Source organism: Antechinus flavipes, chromosome 6 (assembly GCF_016432865.1).
Source record: "Antechinus flavipes isolate AdamAnt ecotype Samford, QLD, Australia chromosome 6, AdamAnt_v2, whole genome shotgun sequence".
Lineage (NCBI taxonomy): Eukaryota > Metazoa > Chordata > Mammalia > Dasyuromorphia > Dasyuridae > Antechinus > Antechinus flavipes.
Genome location: NC_067403.1, coordinates 178461 through 199566, shown reverse-complemented (window position 1 = coordinate 199566; position 21106 = coordinate 178461). Strand labels below are relative to the sequence as shown.

Genomic DNA, 21106 nt, shown 5'->3' with positions numbered 1-21106 from the left:
AAGTTCTCCAAAGTCTTCTTTTTTCCATAATATTTCCCAATTTTCCTAGGAATTTCTGTCAACTAAAGAGTTCTTATCACAGAAGCTGTGGTCTTTGGATTTAGCAAACATTAGAATATGTGTAAGGAAGAATAAGAAGGACATTTTTGGTAGACCACAGTCTGTATGAAGTGGAATACAGTATAATAATAGCGGAGAGATGGAAATGGTTTTAAATGACAAATAAAGGTCTTTTTACCTGATTCTGCAGACAAAGGGGAGTTTTTGGAGTTAGTGAGTAGGAGAGTGACATTTGCTCCTTTATGTTAGACAATATCTCTTTGGCAACTTGATGGAAGAAGGATTTGAAAATAGAGAATCTTGATTGAAATTGGGACATAAGATGTGATAAGAAACTGAATTCTAATTCAATTGATGTGTGAATAAATGAGTAATATCAAAGATATTGTTATCATAGAAGTGATCAAATTTAGCGATTGATTAGATATGAGTGTTTAGAGATAGTGTTACAGGATTTTAAATTAGGGTTACTGGAGATGTGGTGGTACCTTCAGCCCAGTAAGTTTATGTGGAAGACTGATATGATTTGGCTGGAAGTTAATAGCTTTTTTTTTTTTTTTTTTTTTTTTTATGTGCTAAGTTTGAGATTTCAGTGAAATACCTAATTGAAAATATATGGTAAGTACTTGGATATATGGAATAGCATATTAGGCTATATTAAGCTATTTTTGGAATATTGCCTCATTGTTGTAATTTTTTATGAAATTATTTTTGTCTATGATTTGCTCTTTGACCTACTCAGGTTCTAATAATTTTTAGCGCAATGATTCCTTTTTTTTTCCTTAATATTTTTTTTAACAATTATATGTTAATAGTTTTCAACTTTCATTATTGTAATATTTGGAGTTCCAAAATGTTTTTCTTCCTCCCTAACCACCTTCCTTTCCCAAAACTCCAAGCACAATGATGACAGATTAAGCAGGTACAATCATGATAAACATTTTTCATATTAGTCATGTTGCGAAAGAAAAATCATAAAGGAAAAGACATGAGGAAGAAAAAAACAAAAAAAGTAAAAATATTGAGCTTTGATCTCTATTCAGATTGTAGTTCTCTCTATGTATGTAGATAGATTTTTTCACCTTGAGTCTTTTGGAATTGTTTTAGATTATTGTATTGCTGAGAATAGTTAAGTGTATCATATTTGACTCATAAAGTGTCTTTTCAGTGTGGATTCTCTGATGTAGAGTGATTCCCCATTTCAAAAAGCATTTCCCCAAAGTTGACATTAATAAGGTTTCTCTCCAGTGTGAATTATCTGGTTTCTAGTAAGAACTTACTTTTGTTTTTTAAAAATTACTATTTTGTAGCTTTTTATGTTCTTTATTTTCTTTTTATTACTATTATAGTTTTTTATTTACAAAACATATGCATGGGTAATTTTTCAAGATTGATCCTTGCAAAAGTTTCTATTCCTACTTTTCCCTTTCTTCCCCCCACTCCTTCCCCTAGATGGCAGGTAGTCCAATACATGTTAAATATGTTAAATACAATATATATACACATATTTACACAGTTATCTTGCTGCACAAGAAAAATCAGATCTAGAAAGAAGGTAAATAAACCTTAGGAAGAAAACAAAAATGTAAACAAACAGTAACAGAATGGAAATGTATAGCTTTTTATTTTCAAAACATATGCATGGATTTTTCAACACTGACCCTTGCAAAACCTTACATATCCATTTTGGCCTCCCCCTTCTCCCCAACCCCTCAACTCCATGTAAGTAATTCAATATATATTAAACATGGTAAAATATATATCTTAAATCCAATATATGCATACATACCTATACAATTATTTTGCTGTACAAGAAAAATCAGATCAAAAGGGGAAAAAATGAGACAGAACAATAATGCAAGGAAATAAAAACAAAAGGAGTGAAAATGCTGTGTTGTGTTCCAAACTCAGTTATCACTGTCATCTCTCTGGTGTAGATGACTCTCTTTTTCACAAGATCATTGGAATCTGCCTGAATCATGTCATTGTTGAAAAGAGCCACATCCATCAGAATTGATCATTGTATAATTTTGCTGTTGTCAGCTATGATGATCTCAGTTCTGCTCATTTCAATCAGCATCAGTTCATGTAGGTCTCTCCAGGCTTCTGTAGAAAAAGCCTGCTGATCACAGAACAATAATAATCCATAACATTTATATACTATAACTTATTTAGCTATTCCCCAGCTGATGGGCATCCACTCATTTCGTTCCTTGCCACTACAAACAGGGCTGCCACAAATTTTTGCACATGTGGGCTCCTTTCCCTCAGTTAAGATATCTTTGGAATAAAAGCCCAGTAGTAACAATGCTAGATCAAAGGGTATGCACACTTTGATAACTTTTTGAGCATAGTTCCAAATTGTTCTCCAGAATGGTTGGATCCATTCACAATTCCACCAACAATGCATTAGTGTTCCAATTTCCACTTCCCCTCCAACATTCATCATTATGTTTTTCCTGTCATCTTAGCCAATCTGAGAGGTGTGTAATGGCACTTCAGAGTTGTCTTCGTTTGCATTTCTGTGATGGTAGTGATTAGAGGACCTTTTCATATGACTAGAAATGATTTTAATTTCTTTATCTGAAAATTATCTGTTCATATCCTTTGACTATTTATCATAGTTAAGGAACTGCTATGGGTTCCTTGAGATGGTGAGATCTCCTTGCTAGATCTTCTCCTGGGTGGCAGCACTAACTCCAGAAGCCTCCTGTCTGCGGCTCCCCATACACAATTCTGTGTGAGCTGTGCACTGGCAATCCCAGAAGAGAGACGACATAAATAGACAGCCCTGAGCAGTGCTCTCTCTCTTTCTTACTCTCCTATGGTTTTGCTTCCTGCTACCCCCACTGAGAGGATAACTGAATAAAGACAATGCTCACACCTCCTGGTCGGTCTGTCTCTGTGGTGGGTCCCCGAAGACTGGTAAGTTAACCTAGATGTGCCACTGACAGGTGGGCAGATAGAGTAGCCTGAAAGGGATGCTACAGCACTGAATAAGTAGATTGATTTAGGTCATATTGTCATTTCTATTATATTAGCTCAGCCTACACATGAGCACTTGATGGTTTTCTAATTGGTTAAATCTGACTTTAGTTTTGTGCAAAATGTTTTATGGGTGTGTTCATAGAGACCCTGACTTTGCCTTCGCAAAAACGCTTTTATGTGTGAAAGTTAATTTTATTAATTAATTTATTTATTGTAACATGGTTACATTCATAAGGTTTCTCCTCAATGATGGATTCTCTGATGGTCGGTAAGAATACAGATTTCTCTAAAAGTCATTCAACATTGGTTACTTTCCTAAGGCTTCTCTTCAGTGTGGTGTCTCTGAAGTACAATAAGACCTCCCTTCCTTTTAAAAGTCTTTTCCCAGTGGTTACATTCATAAGGTGTCTTTCCAGTGTGAGATTTCTGCTGTCTATCAAAAGCTTTCCTTTGACTAAAATCCATGCCACATTGCTGACATTCATAAACCTTCTCTCCAGTGTGGATTCTCTGATGTACAAAGTTTTCTTTTTTATAAAACCTTTTCCACATTTGTTACATTCACAATCTCTCTCTCTAAGCTGGATTCTCTCGTGTTGCACAGCTTTCTCTCCAAATAAAGTCACAGGATCCATCACCTATGAGTAGTTGCTTGGGAGTGTCTACCACAGAATGGCTTAGCTCTGTAGGAGTTTCCTTCATTTCAAGTAAGTTCTCTCCTTCTAAAAAAAAAAAAAAGAAAGAAAAGAAACAATACAAATGTAGCCATGATGCACACACACATCTGGGATCTGACCCAAAAATGTTTTAAGTGGTGAATACATAAAAAACTCTTGCGCCACCAGAAGGCAGTTCCCCAAAACTCCCTACCCGTGCGCCAAATCCCAAGGGGTTGCAGGAGCCAAGTGGGAGCCAAACCTCTCCATTTGGTTCCCTGAACCTGCCACTAGACCTGATCATTTGACTGACCACCAGAAACCCTAATCTCATTTTGGTTCCCTAAATCTAAACCTTATCAGTACTACTCGATCCTCTCCCTATTATTTTATTGGATTTTGACTAATCTCCCCCCAAATTCTACTCTCCTTAAACCATTATCATCCTCATTAATTAGTGAGTTAGTAATCCTTTATCCAGTCCACAGTGGAGCCCCCACTATCTCATTGTTGTTGTGTTCTCTGCCCCACAGTCTGTGACCTCCATGACAGCAGAGGAGGTCCCTCAAACCTCCTTTTGCTCCCCAGACCCTGGCATGTAGTGGGCTCTTAAATGTTTGCTGCCTTGAAGAAATGAGCTCATCTTGGATCAACTAATTCCTTTAGGCTCTTTCAGGAGAATTTCATGCCCCTAAATCTTAAAACAGTGACATCTTATAGGCTACTAGGTGATCACTGGAAGGGACCTGCCAGGCCATAGAGTGTAACCTCCTCCTTTTACAGACAGGGAAATGTAGATTCTTTGACAATCCAAGGACTCTATGGTAAAGAAATATTTAAAAGAATTTCTAGGCAATCCTTCCCCAAGTATAGCACTTATTTCTTGGTAACTGCTAGAACGATCCAGTAACCTTATCACACCTGGTTTCTCCTCTCTCACCTGGAGAACAGCTCCTCAGCCCTTCTTGGTCCAGCATCCAAGATACTTCCCCATATAAGACATCATATCTTCTCTGGGACCTGAAAGCCCTTGGCAGAGAAACCAGTTAAGGATGAAGAGGGAGAGAAACTTGTCATTTAGTTTTCTAAAGGGAAAGAGGGGAGGATCTAGAGCTACTCCATTTAGAGATTCACTCAATTATGTTCACACAGATGAGGCTCAACACTCCTCATTAGTACTGGTTTAACCCAAAGTAGAATATGCCGTATTATTCTATTGTACAATTATTATTTTTTTAATAATAGCCTTTTATTTTCTAAATATAAACAAACATCATTTTCAGCAAATCTGAAGTTTCAAATTATTCTTCCTTCCGTTCCCCCACCCCCTCCTCTGGAAGTAAGTACTCCAGTATATGTTAAACATATGCAGTTCTTCTATGCATATTCCCACCTTTTTTCTATTGCACAAGAAAAATAAGATCAAAAAGGAAAATAAAGCAAGCAGACACTAATAAAGAAAAACAATAAATACTGTGTCATGATCCACTTTCAGTCCCCACAGCCATCTCTGGTACAGATGGCTCTCTCCATCCCAAGTCTGTTGGAACTGGTCTGAATTACTTCATTGCTGAAAAGAGCCACAAGCATCACAGTTGACCATCCATAATCTTGTTGTTGCCATGTAAAAGGTTCTCTTGTGCACAATTTGTTCCCATACAAAACCAAACCCCTTGTCCCAACCCCTGCCTCATATCCTGCTAGACTCTGTTGTGGAAGGAACTCCCAGCCCAACACCTGGACAAAAGAGTGATATTGTGCCAGAGCAGCCTCAAGCCTGACCAATAGGGACCTTGGCTTTGGTGCAACTTCTCCTTAGAAGGATGGACTCATCCCAAGGTTTTCATTACCTAGAAGTTAAGAGGAGCTGGTAGTGCAATGAATAGAGACCTGGGCAGAGTCAGAAGTGCCAGTCTGGTATGTGTGAGGTAGTAGTGGCTCAGAGTTGTCTTAATTTGCATTTCTCTAATCAGTAGTCCAAATCTATTTTTTAAGGAGTTATTTTGTTGGTATAATTTTCCCCATCTCACTAAATCTATGTTCAAGTTGTTTTCCTCACTCAGTTTTTGTGCTTCCTTTCTAAGCATCTGACTTTTTTTTTCCTTTGCAATTCTCCCGTACAGCTCTCATTTGTTTTTCTAATTTTTCTTTTCCCTCTTTTACTTGCTTTTTTATTTTTTTCTTGCTTATTTTAAAAAATCCATTTTGATCTCTTCTAAGAGAACCTTTTGAATTGGGTCCAATTCATATACCCTTTGAAGCTTCAGTTGCAGGCCTTTTGACACTGCCCTTCTTTTCTGAGTTTGTGTTCTGGTCTTCCTTAGCACCATCTTAGCTTTCCATGGCCAGGACTTGTTTTTGCCCATTTTTCAAAGTTGAGCTCTCTTCACAGGGCACAGATGACACTGGTTCAACCCCTGTTCCAGGGGGACAGGGGCCTGTTCTCTGGCTTTTCTGGCTGGGGCCAGAGGAGCTAGAGCTTTGCCACCAGGCCTGATCTACTCTCTTGTGCCATGGTTTAGGGATTTGCACTTTGCCTTCTAGGCTGGGGCTGGAGACCTCACAGCTGCTCTGCTGAGTCAAGACTGAGGGTCCGGCTGCTGCTTTGTGCTGGGCTCAGAGACTCCCATCAGATGCCCTGTGGCACACCTGCTCTGGGCTGTGCTCCCATTTTACCCAATGGGTCAGACCGTTCTTGGAACCCATTTCTCTTATCTTAAAAGGGAAAATTATTTCTGGCTGCCTTTCTTGTGGGTTCTGCCACTCTGGAATCCATTTAGAGACTTGATTTCCAAGGGAAACTGGGGAGAGCTCAGGCCCCTTCCTGGCTTCTCTCTGCCATCTTTGTTAAGTTACTTTCCTATTGCCACAGAGCTACAGAACCCAAATTTCAACCCACACCCTCTGACTCCAAATCTGATGCTCTTTCCATTCTAGCACAGAGTCTTCCAAGTAGGTGACCAGATGGAAAAGAAGGATCCACAATGCCTAAGAAGCTGTCTGCTATCCCTAGACAGCTTTCATTTTCCCTTCCTCCCCTTCCCTCTACAGGCTACAACAGGCTAAGTGTTGAAGCCTTCAGCACAATAGCATTTGGGCCTAATCCCACTCCCCTCCTCCGCCCCCCCCACCTCCAGGGCCACTGATTGGCTCCACCTTCACACACTCACTATAGTCATTGTGCAACAAGTCATATTTGGGGAGAACAGGAATAAGCAATTCCTGATGCTCACTCTTTGAAGCCTGAGGTGATGATTGTGCTATGTGCTATGCTCAGACCTCATGAGACGTATTATGCTCATCTCTAGGACCAGTTCATGTGAGTCAGGAAACAAGCACCTTTCAACAATGTACTATGTTCCAGGCAGAAAGCTAAGCCCTGGGGACCCAAAGATTATCAAAGGACAGTTCCTGCGCTGAAGAGCTCCAAGTTTGGTGGAGGGGATGCTAATCGAATTTTGCTGTTTTCTTCACCAGATTGTGGCAGCTGCAGGGGCATGAAGCAGACACAGATTTCAGAGATCAAGTAGCAACTTAATTAATGCCTTTCAGAGTAAGGAATGAAGTTTGTAAACAGTAAGGAGACCTCCTCTTGCAGCAGAAAAGGGAGAGATTTTATACCCAACCCATCAATGGGAAAGGAGAGGGAAGGTAGATGACAATATGTTCCGTTTCATGGTCTGCATGCTTTCCCAAGTCCAGGAATCTAGGACCATATGGGTGTTTTCCAGTCTTGTGGGAATAGTTTCAGTCCAATAAATTGTTTCTAGTTCCAGTGGTCACTATTTCATGGAGGACAGGACCAGAGTTTTGTGATACAACAGGTTCTATAACCTTTGGTTCACTTTACTTAACATATATAGGAGAAAGTTGTCAAGAATTGCTTGATCATTTCAAGCTGCATTGTAAGACTGATTCCCAGGCCACAAGAGGCAGCTCTGATAAATATAAATTATTAGTATATTTATTAATCATATCTTCATATTTATGGAAATCATCATATTTCCTTATTTTTTCCTTCTGACCAAAAGGTCGGAATGACCCTGAAGATTGATGAGGAACATTGATTTGAGACAGGATTTGGAGTTTATGTAAAATAAGTGAGTTATAAAGTGAATGCCAAGGTAGATGGCAAGGGAAATTAAAAAAAAAAAAAAAAAAAAAAGGAAACATTAAACTCGGGAGAATGGAGAATACTGCCAAAGTCTTCAGGTACCCAGGAGAGTAAATCAAAGGAACATAAAGAGAAAACATTCTTTAGAGAATTCTGACCCCTCTTCCATAAATCTTCTGCTTGCTTGTTTAGAGCATGAAACAAGCTCTTATTTGATTTGAGGGTAGAGGTTGTCAAAGAAAAAACAAGCTTTCTTTCCGGTACGGATTCTCTGATGTCCCTTCTATATAAATGTCTTTACATACTGGCTACAGTGGGTTTTCTGATGTAGAGTAAGAACATGCCTTTTGTAAGTCTTTCCTCATTGGTTACATGCATACGCTTTCTCTCCAGTGTGGATTCTCTCATGTACATTAAGAGCTCCCTTTTTTCTAAAAGCCTTTCCACACTGGTTACACTCATAAGGTTTCTCTCCAGTGTGAATTCTCTGATGTCCAATAAAACCTCCTTTGCTTTTAAAAGCTTTTCCACATTGGCTACATTCATAAGGCTTCTCTCCAGTGTGGATTCTCTGATGTCCAATAAAACCTCCTTTGCTTGTAAAAGCCTTTTCACACTGGTTACATTCATAAGGCTTCTCTCCAGTATGGATTCTCTGATGTCCAGTAAAACCTCCCTTGCTTTTAAAAGCCTTTCCACATTGGTTACATTCATAAGGCTTCTCTCCAGTGTGGATTTTCTCATGTACAATAAGACCTCCCTTGCTTCTATAAGTCTTTCCACATTGGTTACATTTATAAGGCTTCTCTCCAGTGTGGATTCTCTGATGTACAGTAAGATTTTGCTTATATCTAAAAGCCTTTCCACAATGGTTACATTCATAAGGCTTCTCTCCAGTGTGGATTCTCTGATGTACAACAAGACTTCTCTTGTGTATAAAAGCCTTTTCACAGTGGTTACATTCATAAGGTTTCTCTCCAGTGTGGGATCTCTCATGGAAAGTAAGAGAGTCTTTTTTTGTAAAAGCCTTTCCACAGTGGTTACATTCATAAGGTTTCTCTCCAGTGTGGATTCTATTATGGAAAGTAAGAGATTCTTTTTTTATAAAAGCCTTTCCACAGAGATTACATTCATAAGGCCTCTCTCCGGTGTGGATTATCTGATGCACAATAAGAGCTCCCTTTTGTGTAAAAGCCTTTCCACACTGGTTACATTTATAAGGTTTTTTCCCATTGTGGATTCTCTGATGTCCAGTAAGAGCTCCCTTTTTTCTAAAACCTTTTCCACATTGCTGACATTCATAAGGTTTCTCCCCAGTGTGGATTCTCTGATGTACAATAAGAGCTCCTTTTTCTGTAAAAGCCTTTCCACACTGGTTACATTCATAAGGTTTCTCTCCAGTGTGGATTCTCTGATGTATAATAAGTTCACGCTTATATCTACAAGTCTTTCCACAATGGTTACATTCATAAGGTTTCTCTCCAGTATGGATTCTCTGATGTACAATGAGATCTCCCTTACTTCTAAAAGCTTTTTTACACTGGTGACATTCATAAGGTTTCTCTCCAGTGTGGATTCTCTGATGTACAATAAGCTCTCCCTTCCTTCTAAAAGCTTTTTTACACTGATGACATTCATAAGGTTTCTCTCCAGTGTGGATTCTCTCATGTTCAATAAGACTTTCTTTCCTTCTAAAAGCCTTTCCACATTGGTTACATACATAAGGCTTCTCTCCAGTGTGGATTTGCTGATGTGCATTAAAACCTCCCTTGCTTCTAAAAGCCTTTCCACAATGGTTACATTCATAAGGCTTCTCTCCAGTATGGATTCTCTGATGTGCAATAAAACCTCCCTTGCTTCTAAACGCCATTCCACAATGGTTACATTCATAAGGCTTCTCCCCAGTATGGATTCTCTGATGTACTATAAGAGATTCTTTTTTTATAAAAGCATTTCCACATTGGTTACATTCATAAGGTTTCTTTCCAGTGTGGATTCTCTGATGTATAATAAGATTATGCTTATATCTAAAAACCTTTCCACATTGCTGACATTCACATGGTTTCTCTCCAGTGTGGATTCTCTGATGTACAATGAGAGTTTCCTTTTTTATAAAGCCTTTTCCACATTTGTTACAATCACAATGTCTCTCTCTAAGGTGGATTCTCTCATGTGTTGCACAGCTTTCTCTGCAAGTAAAGTCACAGGATCCATCACCTAAGAATCGTTGCTCGGGAGTTTCTACCACAGAATGGCTTAGCTCTGCAGGAGTTTCCTTCATTTCTAGTCTGATCTCTCCTTCAAAAAAAAAAAAAAAAAAAAAGGAAGAAAGAAAGAAAAGAAAGCAGAAAACAATAAAACAAATATAGTCATGATGCAGACACACACACAAACACACTCACATATATTTATATTCCCTTTCCTCCATCAGCAGAAGAGAAACTCACTTTTCTCTTTTCCAATACAAAGGAAAAATCTTAAATGAGCAGAAGCAATCATTTTACATCTCATAAGTTCATATCCCAAACATAATTTCATTTCTAAGGAGCTTCATGCACAATTACAATGGAACCTCACAATAAATTTGTGACATCATAGAAAGTGAATTCATTCTCCTTGGGTGCACAACTCAGGTCACCAGCTCAGAATGGCTGAGTGACTCAGACCAAATCCCAGGAAATGAGACTAGAACTTTTATCCTGTGAATGGGCATGTTCTGCCTTCGTATATGACAAATTATCTCCACTCTCAGTGTTCCCCTTTCCCTTTCATTATCTGCACTTTCACTCCTTTTAGTAGATATGTCCTTTGCTTCATATATAGGAAATACTCACATTAATTCATGATCTGTCCTGCCTGTAACCATAACAAATTTCCATGCTGATCACTTTCAATTACATTTTTTCTATTACATTATCCAAGATCATATTCAGAAGGCTAACAGTTGTTTGTTTTATTTACATAAGGTAGAAGTGATTTTGTTCTGACCCATTACTTTTTTTGAGATAGCTATTACTTCTTTCTTTTTTAAAATTATCATTATTTGCCCCCTGCATATCCTCAAAACACAATTTTAAAAAATGCATGAAATTATCCACATTTAAAAATGTCTCACACATAAAATTGAGTTCATCATCCTGAGATATGGAAGGGTAGTGTGACTGCAGTATTTCAATCTTGCTCTTTTAGAATCTCACCAACCCCTTGAAGAATTGAGATAATGAATCAAGGGATCTGACCCTAAAATGTATTAGTGGCACGTTAAGTGGTGAATAAAATGTCTGATTTAATTATAAAAGTAGCTGTGCTCTGGGACCACACAGATGGGCACATTTCCACCTTTACAAGTCTTTCTGCAGTGATTTCAGTCTCTCATGATCACCAATGTGTTGCTGTGGAGGACCCTGAATCTATCAAACTCTAGCTGCTTCTAAGTGTAACAGATTCTTCTGGTTTCTCAAATAAATATCAGATTTTTCCCAGCATTCTAAGAAGGTTGGATATTCATGTTCAAATGGCCACAGACAGGCCTGCAAGGTCCCTCAGGGGCTGTCTCTCCCCAGAACAGAGTAGTTCTCTCCCTCCTGGGTTACCTAGCAACCCCATCTTATCCAATCTCTAATTGCCTGAGTAAGTAGTGACCTGGGTCTGCATTATTGCAGCAGTGCTGGCAGACCATTTGAAAATTATGGTCAGGAGGAAGGGACAGGAGAGGCCATCATGAAATCATCATGGAAGGCCACAAACTTTCTATCAAAATCGACCATAAATTGTCACTCATTTACTTGTACCAGGTTGTTTTCTAATTTGAACATTTCCTCTGGTTATGTTACTCGTCTTCTATCTGGCAGATTCACAAAGGAATTGTTTGGCTACATGGGTTGGTCATTCAATAGGGTTTTAGTTGCTGTCCTTTCAAAGGTTGTGATTATATAAATATTATTAAAAAAAAAAAAACACAACAACTTAAAGCAATACATGTAGTTGATCCTTGAGACATTTAGGACCACATTTGTCATGAGCCAAAAAAATATAAATTTTTATTAATAGTAATTAGTAGTAGGTTTTGCCTGGCTATAGTTTAAAAAATGAATTTCCATGTCTTCACAGAAACTTGTCCCAATTCTGTTTTCTGCCTCATACATGTAAGACCACATTCATTTTATCTGTTTCAAAATCAGAATACAATTAGAGTGGATAGAATGTGGATAGGGTCTTGAATCAGGAAGCCTAGGGTTTTAATGCCACTTGAGAAGCTTGCAAGTCAAGTTATAGAATCTCTGTTAGATTCACTTTCTTTATCTGTAAAATGGATATAATAATAACACTTAAATCCTCTGGTTCTCATGAGGATGAAATAAGACAATGCAGAGCATAGTACACTGGGCTGTATAAATACTATCTGTTTTATTTCACTTTGGCCTTTTCCTCCCCAGTTCTGATTTCCTTCTTAAACCATCATGATCCTCAACAATTAATGACATCCTGGAGTACTAAGTTATTCAGTTTATCTGTTGCACAGTGAGGCTCTTTGTAGTCACTGGGAATGTCTGCCCTGACCTCCAGGAGAGCAGGGGATGTCCTTCCCATCTCTTTGTGTTCCTTGTTTTTAGCCCAGGGCTGCCCTGTAGCAGGCCCTTACTTGTTTACTGACAAAAAGTTCTAAGAAATGGCTCATGTCCCAAACCTAATCCCTTTGGCACTTTCAGGAGAGTTCCATTCCCCCAAATTCCAAATCGTGACTTCTAGAGGATCACAGATGAGCACTGGTAGGGACCTACAGGGCCATGGAGTGGGACCCACTCATTTTATAGTGTGGACAGCCAGATTCACTGACTAGTTCCGGACACGGCTGCCAAGAAATATTCAATAAAGAATTCCAAGTCTGGCCTTTCTCCCCCAAACTCAGCATTTACTTCAGGGTAACTTCCAGAAGCCGCTTGTAACCACAGCTCTCATACATCTGCTTTCATTTCACTCACCTGGAGAGCAGCTCCTCAGGCCTTCTTGGTCCAGCATCCAGGGGGTTTCCCTTTGCTCAAAATAAGATGTCACCTCTTCTCTGGGAACTGGAAGCCCTAGGCATGGAAATCAGTAAGAGAAGAAGATGGAGAGAAGTTGGTCACTTAGTTCTTCTTAGGGAAAGGATGGGGATGCAGATCTGCTCCAAGCTGAAATTCAGCCCCTGATGTTTAGACATATCAGTCAATACTCACCCATTGGTGAGTACCCACTATTTGTATAGCTTCCTCTGAGAGAGAGCCAAAGGCCCTTCCTCCCACCTCCTATTCTGTGAGACCCCCTTCTAGCAGAAACTTCTGATCCCAAACCTGGGTAAAAAGAGTTCATGCTGGAGCAGCTCAGGACTGATCAAGAGGGACCTTGGACATGACACACATTTTTAAAGAAGGAAAGATTCATTCCATAATTTCCATTATCCAGAAGTTAAAGGAGCTGGTGGTGGAGTAGAGAGCCCTGGGCATAGAGTCAGGTGGACCCGAGTCTGAATTAAGCATTGGACAGCCACTAACTGTGTACATCTGGGAACATCAATTCAACTATGTTTGTTTTCCTCAGTTTCCCTCAAATCTCAAATGGAGATAACAATATCACCCGACTTGGAAAGTTAAGGTGATGATATAGTGATACAATAGTGATACAATGATACAATAGTGATACAATAATATACAATAATGATACAATATTTTATTTTATTCTTAATTTATAAGCAAACATTTCAGTATCATAGCACAATAAAAAGAAGATTGCACAAGAAACTGTAAATTAACAATGCACAACTTGCTATTCCTTTCAAATAGACAAGAAAATTATCAAGTGAATATTTTCCCTCACTTAGCATGCCCCCCCACCCTGGGGATGGCTGTTACTACATAGGAATAAATAAATATATATATATGTATGTATATATATACATATATACACACACACATATATACATATATATATGTATATATATATATACACATACATACACAAATAATAAACATACAAGTATGGAAATATATATCTACACATAGATATGTAAAATTACCCTATCCATGTTTCCATTTATGAGTTTTTCTCTCTGGATGCAAACAGCATATTTCTTGATTTGTCCTTTGTAATGAATTCCATCCCTTAGAATCGTCAAAGTAAATTATTTGCTGGAAGTTATTCTTTTTTTTTTTTAATTTTTAATAACTTTTTATTTACAAGTTAAATGCATGGGTAATTTTACAGCATTGACAATTGCCAAACCTTTTGTTCCAATTTTTCCCCTCTTTCTCCCACCCCCTCCCCTAAATGGCAGGATGATCAATACATGTTAAATATGTTAAAGTATAAATTAAATACAAAATAATTATACATGTCCAAACTTATTTTGCTGTACAAAAGAATCGGACTCTGAAATAGTGTACAACTAGCCTGTGAAGGAAATCAAAAATGCAGGCAGACAAAAATATAGGGATTGGGAATTCAATGTAACGGGTCTTGGTCATCTCCCAGAATTCTTTTGGGGAAGTTGTTCTTAAACAGTATTGTTACTGTATTGGAAAGAACGCATATGGCACAGCACCTGGTAAACAGCAGGCAGAAAAAAATGTTTATTTCCTTCTATTCCTTTTCCACCCCTTGTGCTGGAATACGGGGGCAATCTAAAGGCAGATTAAGGAGAAACTTCCCATATGAAGGACAAATAAGTGCTTTGGCTACAAACTGATGCTTGCTAAAAAAAATAATAATAATATTCCAAACATTAGACCCATCTGAAAAAAGGAAGGAATTGAAAGGAAAAGCTGCTTGAGCAGTTTTCAGAGCTTTGGCGGACAAAATTCGTGTCCACGTAGAGGCTAACCCCTGTTTAGTTCCCTGTTTGAGATGCTTCCCCTGATTTAATCTCACACAAGGCAAAGACAAGCCCTTTTCCTTCTTTTCCTCCACCCCAAAGCCTGCACACTGGGCAATGAGTAGATTGTAGAGTGTATTGTAGACTTACAATAGATGGATTGTAGATTTGCAATTATCAGAAGTGCTCTTACCCAAGGAAAGCAGGTTCCAGACATTCTCCATCATGACATCCTTATATAGCTCCTTCTGAGAGGGATCCAAGAGCCCCCATTCCTCCTGGGTGAAGTCCACAGCTAGATCCTTGAATGTCACAACCACCTGTAGCATCAAAAGCCAGAAGATGTGGAGCTAAAAGACCCTTCAGAAGTAGAGTCCAATTTCTTCCAATTTAGGGGAGGAAACAGAAACACAGAGAAGCAATTTGCCCAAAAGTCATAGGCTTTCTGAGAGTCAGAGTCAACTCTTGAATCTGTGGTCATTAAGAGACTGATTGAATTTAGGATCTATTGAAATAAAGCTGGGAAATGACTTATTATGGAATGCAATCTTAGGGCCACAGGGCATATTCCCTTAATGAATTCTCCCACACTATTTATTGGTAATCCTATTATTTTCCCAACCCTATTTCCTATTTCCCACTCCTTATGCCTGTTTTACCTTTTCCTTTTATCTATGACCTCTTCTCCAAAATAAACCACCTTTTACCAAAGATAATCTCCTTTGTGAATTTTACAGGTTTACATTGACCTAGGAATTGCTTCCCTGACCTTGTTGTGATCTGGGTGTAAGGCTCATTTCACAGTTTAAATTCCTTTATTCTATTATTTCACTTCTGGACAACAGGGTTTAGAAAAGAAGGCATCTATGCAGTTGGTCTACAAGGAGTGGCAGAAAACTCCTACAGCACAGCCCCAGAATGGGGCCTTTGGAGCCTTTGACTGCATGCAGTGTCAAGGAAAAAAGACCCTGCAAGAAGAGGAACTATGTGACACAGAACAAGAATTTAGGCAAAACAGCCAAGGAAGGTAGACAATGAGGAAAAGTAGAGAAATCCTTGTTAGAAGAGGGAAGGAAAATGGATGAAATTAGAAAACTAATGAACAGGATGAGTTGAAAGGCAAGAGAGGGAGGAGAATCTACAAGAGAACTAAGAGGAAAAGAGGGATGAAGAAATGCAGAATGAGATAAAGTAGAAGGGATGAACAAATGTCTAGAGAAACATGAAATAAAAGACTTAGGGCATCTAAATGGGACAACAGAGAAATATGCATATTTCTTTTCAACATATTGTACTTTTACAAAATTTAACCATTGGGATACACAGATCCTCTGCCCAGATGAAAAAAGTCAGAAATATCAATATACTCTTGCATTCCCTAAAGTAATAAGAATGAAAATCGGTTCAAAGATTACCAACAAAAAATACAAACCTAAAAGGAGATTTACTTAGGACATATTACATAAAGACTGAGTCAGACAATAAATCTTAGGATAACTTTATAAAGAAAAATGAAAATGATCAATGAAACAATATCCCAAAATTTCTGGGGTTCAGCTGAAGCAGGCCTTGGGCATGGGGGTGGAGAAACAGACTTACCATCACACATTAAGAATATAGAAAAAGAGAGGTTTAACTGAATATGCATTTTTAAAAAACTAGAAAAAATAAATTAAAAACCCAAAATAAGTACAAAAAGGAGATATTAAAATTAGAAGGGAAATAAATGAATAGATAAATTGGATATAAAAAATGACAAATAAAAACAAAAATGTTTGAAATGATTCATAAAGTGGAGAAAACTCTTAACTAATATGCTCAAAAAGAAGAGTCCATATAATATAGTCACTGAAATAGCAAATGGCAAAGGTGCAATGGGCACTCTCCTTTGGTAACCCTGGTAGCCTCTCCCATGACTAGCCTGTACGCTTTCATGTGAATAGAGCTCCTGATGGTCAAGAGAAAAATTCTCAAATTTCTTTTTGCATTTACCTCAAACAACATCAGCTTCCTGAAAGAGATGTTGGAAGGAAAATTCCCAGGAAACCATCGCCAAAATGCAGAGCTGCCAAGTCAATGAGAAAAAGCCTGCAGGCCTCCAGAAAGAAAGTCCAGTACAATTCAAGTATCAAGAAGCCATCTTTAGGACCAGACACAATTTGGCAGCAACTTTCATTAAGGAGCAGAGAATTTGGAACAGGATATGACAGCAGGCAAAGGACCTGACCTTATGGCCAAGAGAAAATTCTGAAGCAAAAACAAATGGAATGCTTTCAGGGGAAAAGCACCTTAATGAACGTCCTTCCCAGCATTCCTAAGGAAAAGCCCACAAATGTAGAAAACTTTCTAAGTTGAGACCCATGAGGAGAAATACAAAATATAATCCAGAATGAACTAGCCTCAGGAACTCAAAAGGAACAACTAGTTACATACAATCATAATGAGACAACATGTGTTCCCTCTGATTCCTGTTTGAGCTCACAGAGGGAATCAAAGAAGAGTAAAGTGGGAGGAGTTCTGTTATATCTGGATGATCTTAAGGAGAGAATGGAAAGAGGGGAAGAGAGTGGAGAGAAAGAAGGGCTAGGAAATGTTGTCTCTGGCAAGGCGGGTCCTGGACTAGAAAGCTCTACCAGCAAGGGGTTGGGGACATCTGAGCCTCAGTCATCTAGTCAAAGGAAGGAAGAATTCCCAGGAAATAGGCTGATGAAGGGAGAAATTCAGTTTACTCCCCAGGGAATGGACTCGAGTCAGTTCTATCCATTACACTCTTCCAGGTCAATCCAGTTCTTGCTGCAGTTGGGCAGGGCAGTATTACTACTAGGTTCTCCTGTTGTATAGAAACGACCCATAGATCAGGCCCTAACAACTCCACAGCTCGTCCTCTGTGTCTAGGGAAATGGCTGTGATGGTTGATGTTGGTCAGGTCTGGGAATGGACTGCACTCACCTGAGGAGGTCCGAGACTCCCAGGGCCCATTTCCTCTGGCTCCAGGCTCCCTGTGGAGGTAGCAAACACCCAGAGTGACTCCTCTTTCTCAAGTTCCTCCCTTTGGCACCAGGTCTTTATCCCAGGGTCAGCTGCTCCCACTTTTGAGGGGGCCACCAAAGTGACAACAGTCAAAGCTCTTACTAACAGAGGTCACGGCTAACCATGAGGAGCTTTAATTTTTAGTCTGTCTGAAAACCCAGAGAAAGCCAGGAGCCCCCAGGAGAGTTGCTCCCTTCTTTCCCCCTGCATGGAAAAGCCCAGCTTCCCCTCATCCTGGTCCCAAGCTGACTGCCTTTGATTTCATGGTCTGGGAGAATGCTGTTTGGGGCCCTGCCTATCCCCCAATTCCTGGGCCAAGTCTAGATCACCAAAACAAGCTAGAGAGGGAGAAGCATCGAAGAGGTGAAGACTTTCCCTTCTTTTTCTCAGCAGGAGGCAAGCCTACAGAATTCCTGATGGAGTGTGAGGTCCTCCAGGAGTTACAAAGGCCCTGGCCCTGCCCCTGCTCCAGGGGGGAGACTGCACCCTACAGAACAATGTAGAGAGGGTCAGGATTGGAAAGGGAGGTAGTCTCAAGAAGACTGCTCGCCTTCTTTTTACCCCTTCTTCTCCCTTCTCTCTCCATCCTTCTATTGTGACCTCGGAGGTACAAGGGGCTTTGGGATCCCAGAGGAGAAGAGACCAGTTAGCCTCCATGGCTCCTGAGTCAGAGCTCTCTCCCTAACTCCCCCCAACTGATCCTCTGCCTCCCTCCCTCCACTCCACCCAACTAACACAAACATGATCATTCTGGACAACAGACTGCTTTGGGTAGGAGGGAGCAAAAGTGGGGAGGTGGAGGATGGGGGGTGGGGGGAAGGTTCTGGAACCAGAACCCCAGGGAATGACCAGGGAAAGCCTGAGACTGGGAGACAAAATCTAGTCTGGCATTCAACTCTGAGGGCTCAGAGAAAAGGCGGGCCAGGGAAGCAAGAGGTCTGGGAATCAGGACAGACCAATGGAAATCATGGAAGACGGGCCAGTAGGGTGGGAAGTGTTGGACAGCTGAGCCTAGGAAAATAAGAAGCTTGTGCCCTGAGGTCTACCTAGGAGCTGGGGAGAAATGCTGGGACCTTCTTGTAGAGTTTAGGCTTGGAGTCTGAAAACAGGACAGCTGACTATCTAAGAGATGGGATGGGGAGCCGGGACAGCTGCGTCCTGATCAGAAGGCTGAAATTATGGACAAAGTCTGAAGTCTGGGAAAGTGAGACCAGTGGGAAATCTGGGCAAATTTGGGGAGTGATTGGGAGTCTGGAAAAGGTGGAAGCTCATCTAAGAGGCAGTTTTAATAGAAAGGTGTTTTTCTGGTAGACTTGTTGGTCATGTACCCAAAGGTCAGAAGAGGAAACTCAAAGGCCAGGGCAGCCAGTGGAAGTAGGGAAATGAGTCATACTGGCTCAGACCTACCTGGGAGCTGCAAGCACAGGCCTAGGTGCAGGAATGAAGAGTGATCTCAACACCAAGAGAGGCAAAGGGGGAGAGATCTGAGCTCCCAGGGGAAAGGGGGAAGAGATCAGAACCCACAATGGGGAAAAGGGGAGAGATTTTAGCTCCAAGGGAAAATGGAAAGAGATCTGAGCTGGGGGGGTGGGGGGAGTGGGAGTGGGGGGGGAGAAAAGAGGGGGTAGGTGGGAAGGGAAGAAATCTGAGCTACTGGAGAAGGAGGGGAAGAGATTTAGGCTCCCAAGGGCAAAAGGGGGAGCGAGCTGAGCTCCAAGGGTGAAAAGGGTTACCAGAGCTCTAAGGGGGGAAAGGGAGAGACCAGGGAAGCTGCCTGAGAAAAACGGGGAGAGACTAGAGGAACTTCCAAGGAAAAAAGAGACACGAGCTTCCAGGGAAAACCACCGGAGAGTGATAGAAGGGAATAAGGGGGAGAGATTTGAGCAAATCTCAGGGATCGGGGGAAAGGGAGAGACCCGAGCTCCCAGGGAAAACCAGAGACACCGGAGGAGCTCCTAGGGAAAAAACCGGGGACAGACCAAAACTCCCCGACAAGATAGAGAAGGTTCTAAAGCAAGGAAGGAAAAAGGGGTGAGAAGGTAGAGTGATCCCAAGTCTGACTTCCTGTTTCAGAGTCCAGTCTGGGAGGGTCTTCCTGGTCCTAAGAGCCCCGCCCCGTCCCTCCTCCAGGATGGTTGAGCCCTTTCCTCCAAGGACACCCAAGACGTGGACTTCAGGGTCCCACTGCTTCTCTCACCTTAGTCCTGGCCCCCTCACAAAAAGACTCCAGTCTTAAACTCCTCCCAGGCCACCCGCCCCGCCCTCAGGCTGTTCCTCTCTGAGAGCTCCTCCTCCCACAGTCATTCCCCGCCCCGCTTCTGACCTGAGCAGAAATACCGCCCTGCTGAAACGGCCTCTCCAGACTAACCCAAATAAAGGGAGCCCCTACTTTGAATTACTGGAAGCAAAAGGTTCTTGAGAAAATCGGCGCCCTGTATACTATTAGTAACTGGAATCCAGGCTGGATCGTATTGACTTCTCCCTTTGTCGTTGTGATCTTTGACCCTCTACAATCAGACCAGACCTTAAGGGGCAATACTCATAAAATTCAGCAGTAAAACAAGGTGATGAGGGATAAGAACAAGGAAGAAGCATTAAAGGCCATTGGATCAGAATTCTTTCCTCCTACACTATAGTTACTACTCGCTCCTCTGGCTATTATTTTATCGGATTTTGATTAATCTCCCCCAAATTCTACTCTCCTTAAACCATTATCATCCTCACTAATTAGTGAGTTAGTAAATCACTGCCTTTAGTTCCTTTATGCAGTCCACAGTGGAGCCCCCAGTGGGTCTCTATCTCACCGTTGTTGTGTTGTCTGCCCCACGACTCTGTGACCTCCATGACAACAGGGGATGTCCCTTGAATCTCCTTTTGCTCCTGGTGCTTAGCTCAGAGCCTGGCATGTAGTGGGCACTTAATGTTTGCTGACTAGAAGAAATGAGCTCATCTTGGATCAACTAATCCCTTTAGGCTCTTTCAGAAGAATTTTATGCCACTGTAATGCCAGAGAAACTGAGGCAGGATAGAGATTAGAGAGTATTTAATATTTTGTTGGGACCAAATGGATGCATTGTTTGGTCCCAGGGCTGAAGGAGACTATAGTGTCCAAGAATCCAGCAAACAACCTAACTTCTCAATGATATATATATACACATACATACATACATACACACACATATACACACTTGGCTTAGACTTTGGCGATAGACAGAGGCAAGGGTGGCGTCAGAGTGCTAAGAGTGGGAATGGGACTCTGACAGGGTGGGAGGGAGGCCCAGAAAGGGACGACATAATGGGGAGGCACCTGGGATGACATAATGCAAGGAGGTACTGGAGATGTGGAGAGGCTCCCAATATTCTAATAATGTCTGAGATGTAAGATCTTTATTCTATCAAACATTGTAATGA

General features: G+C 40.7%; 2 protein-coding genes and 1 pseudogene across 2 annotated transcripts in view; all 3 read right to left on the bottom strand.

Moving 5' to 3' along the window:
- LOC127540031 (zinc finger protein 850-like) overlaps positions 1-21106 on the bottom strand; it is a 213103-nt gene that overhangs the window by 60604 nt on the left and 131393 nt on the right. The window lies entirely within an intron of this gene.
- On the bottom strand, positions 1455-11178 carry LOC127540037 (zinc finger protein 260-like; annotated as a pseudogene).
- LOC127540043 (KRAB domain-containing protein 5-like) lies at positions 12649-17739 on the bottom strand. The gene is made up of 3 exons (XM_051964571.1): positions 17615-17739; positions 14859-14985; positions 12649-12896 (listed from the first exon to the last, which is right to left on the bottom strand). The coding sequence occupies exons 1-3, from the start codon at positions 17642-17644 to the stop codon at positions 12793-12795; spliced, it is 261 nt and encodes an 86-aa protein (XP_051820531.1). The 5' UTR covers positions 17645-17739; the 3' UTR covers positions 12649-12792.